Source organism: Trachymyrmex septentrionalis, unplaced genomic scaffold (genome assembly GCF_001594115.1).
Source record: "Trachymyrmex septentrionalis isolate Tsep2-gDNA-1 unplaced genomic scaffold, Tsep1.0 scaffold69, whole genome shotgun sequence".
Lineage (NCBI taxonomy): Eukaryota > Metazoa > Arthropoda > Insecta > Hymenoptera > Formicidae > Trachymyrmex > Trachymyrmex septentrionalis.
In genome coordinates this window covers 1684036-1693377 of record NW_017305873.1, presented here as the reverse complement: position 1 = coordinate 1693377, position 9342 = coordinate 1684036, and the positions used below count along the sequence as shown (strand labels likewise).

Sequence of the window (9342 nt, the reverse complement as noted above, 5' to 3'; positions counted from 1 at the left end):
AGTAAGCATGCATGTCACGCAGAGGGTCAACGTAATCTCGGATTTTTTAAATCATAACTAGAAACGTGACTGAGAAGAACGTCGGAATTTCCAGTGATTTTTTTTTTCTTGATCGCCTCGGATGATTCAGATGAATCTTAAGTGCGATAATTGTAAAACCCGATATTTTTGTGGGACTTATCTGTATTGTTTACATCTATTTATAAAAAAGCGCAATGCAGGAATTACCAATATTCAAATCGCGTAATTTGCTTCTATTTTGTTTGAGAAACACTTGGGAAAACGAATACTGGAACATCATGGAATTGTGAAACAAATTGTTTTTATTTTGTAATATTTTAGAAATATATTGTGTGATGAATGGATACGAAATTTAAATTTGACTGTTATATAATTACGATTCAAATACTGTATGAATATAACAACTTCACAAATATCTCTATCTTCAATAATATTCTGAATCTTCAACCGAACGTTTCATGTGAAATCACCTATGCGTATTCAATTACAAGATAATATTTTCAATTACAGCACAATAGCGTTTCAATTTTATATTGCTAACTTTTTCGCAGACCGGAATATTATTTATTATTTTCAAAGAATAACTATGTAAGCGAATGATGCATGTTTGTATGCATCTGACAATAGCGCCGGAAGTATTATACATGGGATAAGTGGATTGTTAATTTTAGAATCGCATATAATTATACGGTAATGGCTAATGGCACATCCGTGAGAGCAGAAAAACAGATTCATGCCACAGATTTTATTCATCTTCAATACAAATATCATAGAGCTTGTTTTTGTAATCAAAACAATTTCAATTTTATTACTGTAATTCTATAATGTATTAAATTAAGATAACCTAAAATATATATTGTCAAGTTAAAGACCTACTAAAATTAAATTTTTTTAAATATGCAAGTTGAAAAAGAAGCGATAAACTAATTTTTATAAAAAGTTGTACTTGGTACTTTCGTGAAATATTTTTCCACGCTTTCGACAATGCTTCGTCATACTTTTCGTTATGACAATAAATGCGAGTCTCTCCGAGGAAAATGCTACGCTTGGTTACTTGGCTGTATCTGTTTAACGAGGAATAATGTAAGGAGTGTCTGGTTTGACGTTAGTTGCGGCATTGAGAAATATCGCGTGTAGCGAAACGAATGTGAAACTTGAAAGCACATGATTTAAACCATGTGTTTTAAATGTTGTGCACTTTTTTCTAAACTTTTTTCTACTGTAAATGTAAAAATTGAATTAATTCTCAAGCGCTACACTACGAGAACAACTTAAATATAGATCCTCAACCTAATTTGATTGCTTATAACTTTCATATTGCAAACAATTTTTTTTTCAATCGAAAAACAATACCAAGCAATTGTGGAAAAAGCATTTATTACTGTATTATGGTTTATTTTTAACATAATTAGTCGTATATGTTTCTAATAATACATATTATATTTCAATTTTTCTCGTTCTCTTTAATGACTTACAATTAAATAAAAATGAATAATATTCCATCCTTTAAATGCAAAAAATTTTTAATTGTGAAATAATTTGCACTAAATATGTATATAAATAGCATTTATATCTATATTTAACGAATTTATAAAGTCACGAATTTATAACACCCCGCGTGAATAATAAAGAATTAAGGATAAATATGCGTAACACGGCTCGTTCTTCTTTTATTTAATTATTCATTAGGAATATTTTATTGAGATGCATTGTAATTATTCTTTATGATTTATAATTATGCTTATATTTCGTCCTTATTCAAAAAGATTTCATCAGAACATTGTCTTTAAAGCACACATCTTAACGTTAAGACATCATTTGCAGGCACATCGAGCGTTTAAGAAAATGCCAATCCTGTCCCAACTGTCGCGCCGATTTCACGATATGTTGACGACAGACGCGAAACCGGATCCGCCGCGGACCGGAAGCTACATTCACAATCTTTCGCCGACTTTGGACGAGCAATTGACGAAAATGCAATCGAAGTCGATGCCTGCCACGCCGGAAAAGGAGCAGGAGGACGTGATGTCAATGCAAGAGCAAAAATCGATGCCGAACGGCGCAAGGCCGACTACACCCACCGATTTTTGTACAAAGCCGGAAGACTTCGGCGACTCGAGGTCGACGAGCGAATCAAAGAAGTATAAACGACCAAGGACGAAGACGAAACCAAAATACAAATATTGTAAGTTGTAGTAAAAACGTTATCGAGCTGTTACCAAACCTTCACATAATTTTAAATACGAAGCAATTCTAGAATTTTATTTTGTATTCAAGTATTTTTTATTACGTTCATAACTTTTATCTAAAACATTTTTCCTTATTGCGAGTTATTTCGGAGTTTTTTTTTACAGTGGAGAAGACGAATATTTTCGCGAAATGTTTTTTTTTCATAGAAATAGACAGGATGGATGTAATAATTTAATAAAAGATATCTTTGTGCGTAGAAACTTTTCGAAAATTTGTCAGTGTGATTCTATAATTATGTAACTAGACTTGATTCTGTAAATGGAAATAAATCTCATTAAATAAATAAAAAGGCAAGGTGCGATTAGAGATTACACAATGCTAAGTAGACATTTCGACAAGTTGACGTATGACATTTGCATTATTTATAATTTACTTAATGGTGATTCGGGAGAATTATTAAGAAACGAATGCCGTATAGACGTCGTGATTTTATCAAAAGGTAATCAAAACGAAAATACGTCGCTCCATATATTCCTCTTATAAATATTTGTATGATTGACAATGAGATGTCTTATCACGATTAAAAGCGTAAACTCGGGGAATACCAAATTGCCGATTTCTATTTGTAGAAGTATTAAAGAAATAATATAAGATAGCATTTTTTGGCTGTTATATATTTTTATGATATTCGATTCTTTAAAAAACTGCAGTATAAATTATTTCGTAAACCAACATTTTTTTAAATATGCAATTTCACGCGCAACAACGTATTCATATCGTAAAATATTTTACGAGACTTTATCGTTTCAGCGGAATCGTAATAGCCGCCGAAATTTTATGTCATACAAATCTTCCACTGCTTCAAATCTCGGGATTATTCGTCGTGATAAAATAACTAATATAACGCGTACGATAGTTGCAATATTGAAACAGATTGAGTGATGATGATATCAAGGAGTTAAAGCTCGTTATCTAAGCGCCCTAGTTATGCGATATCAACAGAGAATTTTTATAATCATGTAACGATTAATTAAAATATTGTATTAAAGATTGAATATTTCACGGAAATATTTAACGAATGCAACAGATTTCGCAAGAAAATTTATGGCATCTCACTTTTTAAATAATTAAACATAATTATAAATTTGCGATGTTATCGATATTTCTTTAATAATTTTTTGAAATTAATTTCCAGCACAAGGTACGAATGTGGTAAATTACAACATAGTCAATTCCAGTGGAGTGAAGATCGGCTCGCGCACGAGTTACATATGCAATGTGAATCAGTACCCGGCGAACAATAACGCGACGCAGTCAGAGACGGCTTCGAAACCGAAGCATCGGCCGATGCCCGAGAAAGTGGAAAAATTAAGCACATGCGAAGAGGAGCTCGGGTTCGACGACATGTTCATTCTTAAGACACACGTTGGACACGGATGGCGGGACGTCGCGAGAAGACTCTCGTATTCGGATGGACAGATCGATCAATTCGAGGAGAATTATAGACACAAGGGTATCGACGAGGTGAATATCGAACTCTAAGAATCAGATATTCTATCGCGAATGATTCATCAATCTTGGTAATTTTTGTTATCAGACTAATCTTGTTTGAACAAGATTTTAAAATTCATTCGTTTACGACCGATTACTATTATAAAACATTAAGTTTTATTCATGTAATTAAACGTTTCATGTGAAATTCACAAATTTCTTGTAAATGTATACTAATAGCGAATTTTAATTTAATTTTAATCCATGTGTGATTTCAGGTAATCTATCAGTTACTGCTTGATTGGAAGCAAGCCAACACACGGGATGCTCAACTCGGCACATTAGTTAGTATACTGTGGTCTTGCCAGGAGTACGACTGCGTCGAGCGATTAGTTGCAGCTCGTAAGAATCCATCTTAGTTGGGCGCGATAAATAAAAATCTCTACCTAACGCTTGTACATACGCTTACGTAAACGATTGTGATTATTTTTTTTACTCGAAATACCATTTCATTATTTTTATACATATTTTAGCGCATAGCATTTATAGACGCACCATTCCGATTGCAAAGATCGTTTACATTCGTCTAAATGTCAGATAGGCTGACAGAATATTGTTCTAGACTAATTCGTATTCAGTCTTCGATGACATTGTATGAAATCACATGCGTTTTAAGTAGGAACATGATCTGGTTAATAATACATCACGGACGAACTTGTAACGTCGCTTTGCGCAATATACATGTGTAATATTCCAATGTGTATGTGTGTATATTATACATACATACATTTTTTTATACTTATCCCAAATTTTATAAAATCTAATAGAAATAAACATACAATTCTCCAAACAATATGTACTTCTTTTAGTCATTGTACAAAGTCATGTACATACCTTTGGTGTTACAATAAAATCAGGCATTAATACATGCATACATAAATTGAAATGTATGCATGTAGATACAACGTCCTATAATAACTTTCTTTTTTTTATTATTCTTATATTTTTCTTAGATTTTATTAGATAAATTAATATACACATTTCTATACATTTTTGTAATTCTTTCCTTTCAAACGTCTTATAAAAGTTTTATAAAAAAAAGAATAAAAAATTTTTGAATATATTAAATATTCTAATTACGCTCGTCGTTTTTTGTAAGTACAACTTTTTGTAAATAGTTTATCATTTATCACGCAATATCTCCACAAATATTTTGTTTTCTAATTCTTTGATACTAAAATTATTTTGTACTCAATGATAAAATCTAATTATATCTATTACTTTACAAAAAATTTATTTAAAATGTCAACAAATCTCTCTCATTAATAATAATTCAGAATAATGAAATAAATATCAATTCAATTATAATACATATCGAGTCAGATATAAATTTATCGTTAATAAATTAAAATATCTTAATTTTGTAATTTAAATACTGACAAAACGTAAAATTAATCACTTAATATAAAATAATTGGTCAATTACGTATTGTTTTTAACATATTATAAATATGATGAAAAAAAAAATAAATATATGCAATAAAAGTAATAAATGCGACCAGTAAAATGAAAATAGTACAATGTACGAAGTTGTAATAATTAATCAATTTAAATGCATGACACGTTTGTTTCAATCATATTTAAATTAATTATTACTTTTACTTTACGATCTAATCTGAAACAGCTTTAATTTTGGGTAGCACGCGATTTGTCGATACCGTAATCGTCGTATTATTTACATCGCTTTCATCTATTACCTTGCTGAAGATTTCATTTTTACATTTATCAAATTCTTCCACCATTTCATGTAGCTCTCGATCACCGTTTATCGTTATAATCGGGGATGGCAATGGCTTTAAAATTTGATGATAGAGCCAGTCATCATGGACCTGATGGATTTGCTTCAGATACTCTAACGAGACGGCGTTCTCTTCTTTTCGACCTCGTTGTTTCATTCTTTCGTATACGATCTCAGGTGTTGTTCTCAAATATACTATTTAGCAAAGAACAAAAATAAATTAAATAAATATATACAATAGATGTCTCTTCAATTATAATTTTTCATAAAATCCATACATCATACCTATTAAGTCAGTTTCTATATTAGCATTTTTCAAACACCAGTCATACCAATTTTCTAATATTGTAACTTCAACGTCACGCAGTACATTATTGCGTTTTAAATTTTCAACGAAGCACATTGCACTATAGACAGACCTCTCCATGATTTTGTAAGACGAGGATGTTTTACAAGTGTGCAATTGGAGCATAGTCAATTGTACGTAAGATTGAAACAAGAAAGCATAGCGAGATGGTTCGCTGTACATTAATTCCTGCAATACATTTTTGTAATGTTTAATTTAATTTCTATTCTTCGTTATTAATATAGACATATATAATAATATAATATTAGTATTATCGTGTATATCTATATTAATAACAAAGAATAGAAATTAAATTAAATTAATTACGTTTATGTGTAATTATTAATATAAGCACAGTAATATTTTATATAAAATATGTATATTTCTAAAATATTAATTTGATTTTTTTTTTCATTATATGTTATATGCGCGTTTATTTGATATAAAAATCTCAGACATTTTTAAATAAATATATACATTGATTAGGCTTAATAATATTAATATGTTAAATAATCACTCGATATAATATTTCCACATCTTCTTATTTGTTGTAAAGTCTTTATAAATAATTAAGATTTAACAATAAAAATATTAAATATTTATATTTAATTGTTTCTTAAGTTTTAAGGGAAAAATATTTTCTATCTCACCAGTAGATTCGTCCCATGCACATCACGCCAAAGTTCTACAGGTTCTTCTAATACAGTAACATTGTCAAATTTCTTGAAGTGACTTAAAAATGTTGTTTTACCACTTCCAATGTTGCCCTCTATGCACACAGTGAAAGGACGTTTGTACAGTTTACCAATGGAACTAGACATTTTGATGAAGGCTTCAAGAGCTTCTTTACCTAACAGACAATACGCTTGGCTAGTACTAAGGAAAACATACTAAGGATCTGCTTGGCTCAGTAAGAAATATGACACTTCATATATTCAAGAGTCTACAATATAGAAAGTTTACAATAAGAGTTATAGCGGTTATAAGTAATTATCTTAAATTGCAGGAAATTGACCAATCATAGTTGATTATTCTCATATTGAACTGATTGATTAATCTTCTACAATTTAAAATTCTATGACTCACCGCTACAACTTCTTCCTGTAGATCACGTATTACAACATACTATTATATAAATAAGATAATATTACTTCCTAGAGTTAATTTATCAACAGTATAGATGTGAAATATAATATATCTTAATCAAATCAACACAATAAAAGGATATTATATGTCCCTAAATATCGATCATCTTATCAGTTAGAAAATATGTAATATATGTAAAATATAATGTAATCTTATCGAAAATTTTCTCTTGTATATCTTAATTTTTAGTTTAGTTAAATTAATATTTAATATTTATTTCTATTCAATTCTATTTAATTGTGCGCAAAGCCACACAGTAACAACTTATTGAAATGTAAATATTTTCATCGATCGAACAGATAATTAAACTCCATTTCAATTTTCAGTCACATTTACAACATTTCGACACTCACCAAGGAATTATTGCACGAGATATTTATTCGTTTGCGATTTGAAACCAGTTGACTCTTAAATCAACGTGAATCGAATAACGTTCGTGTGACACAATGTATGATTGCAGTGGCTCTTGACAAAAATGCAATTTTTAAAGTAACGATTCTTGATCCTTCAGCTCGACAAGGCGGGACACTAATGAAGACGAACCCAGGCAACAAACCAGAAACTGCCGCGCAACTTTCCCGCCAAATCAAAACGAGCGCCATCTCGAACAGATAAGCTCGCCGTCTGATCACCTGTACAATCTGCGCTTTCTTGCTCTTCTTTCATGATAAAGAAGCACAAATGTACACCTTTATCGCGAAGGAGGTGCAGCTAAACCAACCAAACCGAAGAGAATACACACGTGCATAACCAAACATTCGCGTACATGATGATATTTAGTAAAAGCAGAGAATATTTTGAGCGAATATTTCTCGATTTTCGCTAAACTTTCAACTTGGCGTTCACAGAGCGACGTCGATTGCCAGATGATGAACCAATCAGTCGAACGAGTCGAAACATTCGTAGCTTCTGATTTCTCGAATGCTGGAACATAATCCAGAGATGCTACCAACTGAAACACAATAAACCACGGGAGAGAGGATCGATAGTTTCGAATCTATAAGAGTAGCGAATTGGACGAACAATAAAAAGAAACGACAAATAATAGATTTAGGATCGCAAGGATATTAGATGGTAGTACAAATTTCAATATTTCACAAATTTTTGTACATTAATTATTAGCGTACAAAAATTTTTGTAACTGTTACAGAATAGAAAAGTTCTCCAGCGACAAATTCTTTATCTTGTAGTCAATCACGTAATAAAAAATTTTCGTTATAATACATTATAAATAAACGTTATAAATAAAATACCCTTCACGTGCGTTAACAATTGTCGAAGCCATAAATGGCATTGGCATTGCATGCTTTGCATTTGGTGATACAAGTCGACACAAGTGTCGTTCCCTCTTTGCTACTTATCGATTCTAAGAAAGATAAAATGTTTGTTGACTTTTGTCATTAAATAGAAAAGCACCCATTATCTTGAACGAGCTGAACGCTTAGCTAGTTACGTCACTGATACCGGCACGCACTTGCTGGCTTAATTACTGAGTGACAAAATGAGTACATAGTGCAATGACTCCGTTCGTTGTTATACGATTTTGAATCCTACATTCTACTAACGTTCCATTAATTAATACTAATTCGCTATTGTTCATATCAGCGTCATTACATAAAACCGCATCGTCGCGATAACGCGTTATCAATGTATACCGTACTCACCGGCGGAAGCCATCATTGCGATCTGCTGATTACTAATTACAACGCGAAAGACTCGTCGTTTGACAAGGAAATTCAGCATGACGCTCAGCAGCTGTCATTCACTGTCGTTTCTACGTTCCTGCTATTTCTGATGCAACTTGATCACTCGATGCAACAATGCAACTGACAAGAGTTCCGAGCGAACATGCGGATGAATACACGTGACGACGAACGATGCTAGCAATAAGTATACCTATTATTGATCCACTCGGAAAATGCATTTATTGACAGCCGATCGGTGAGAGACCGTCATCGACGATGTTACCACTGGAGATAATGTTTGAAAAAAATTCATAGCCTCGCCTTCTCAGTTGGAATAAAAATAATTGATTAAAAAGGATCATGAATGATAAAAAGGGAGGAAAAAAATTAATATTCAATAAACGAGGAATATCGTTTCAAATAATCAGGTATCAGTGGAAATAAATGTATTGCAATATTTGTCATATTGATAAAATTAGTAGAATATAAAAGGGTGGAAATGATATTTTTTTTATCACTACTGTGTTATAATCTACAAGTATAATATCATGCGGTAATGCATGTGCAGTATCGTCTATTTAAAAAAGTGAGAAATATTTAATTTTAAGGAAATAAATAGAGAGAGAGAGAGTTAAAAAGATATATCTTGAATTTGACTTCTTAATT

The 9342-nt window shown here is 31.4% G+C and overlaps 2 protein-coding genes across 3 annotated transcripts in view; one reads left to right on the top strand and one right to left on the bottom strand.

The window, feature by feature from the left end:
- The window catches only part of LOC108753321, a 12690-nt gene extending 8188 nt beyond the window's left edge, over positions 1-4502 (top strand). Inside the window, exons 2-4 of the mRNA XM_018494804.1 lie at positions 1846-2206; positions 3407-3735; positions 3981-4502. Of these exons, the coding sequence (XP_018350306.1) occupies positions 1846-2206; positions 3407-3735; positions 3981-4121 (831 nt within the window). The 3' untranslated portion in view covers positions 4122-4502. The remainder of the gene's footprint in view (positions 1-1845; positions 2207-3406; positions 3736-3980) is intronic.
- Positions 4503-5330: 828 nt separating this feature from the next.
- Positions 5331-8913, bottom strand: LOC108753333 (deoxynucleoside kinase-like). 2 transcript variants are annotated; one of them, XM_018494824.1, is made up of 4 exons: positions 8656-8913; positions 6496-6695; positions 5785-6034; positions 5331-5694 (listed from the first exon to the last, which is right to left on the bottom strand). In XM_018494824.1, exons 1-4 carry the CDS (start codon positions 8732-8734, stop codon positions 5372-5374), a joined length of 852 nt encoding a protein of 283 aa, XP_018350326.1. In that variant the 5' UTR covers positions 8735-8913; the 3' UTR covers positions 5331-5371. The 2 variants fall into 2 exon arrangements, with proteins under 2 accessions (XP_018350326.1, XP_018350327.1); XM_018494825.1 differs by lacking the exon at positions 8656-8913 and adding an exon at positions 7345-7915.
- Positions 8914-9342: the final 429 nt, after the last annotated feature.

Coding starts and splice junctions, on each gene's coding strand:
- LOC108753333 (XM_018494824.1), bottom strand. CDS start 8,734: ATGCTGAATTTCCTTGTCAAACGACGAGTCTTTCGCGTTGTAATTAGT. Junction 6,035..6,495: donor TGCATGGGACGAATCTACTG/GTGAGATAGAAA, acceptor AATGTATTGCAG/GAATTAATGTACAGCGAACC. Junction 5,695..5,784: donor TATAGAAACTGACTTAATAG/GTATGATGTATG, acceptor TTTGCTAAATAG/TATATTTGAGAACAACACCT.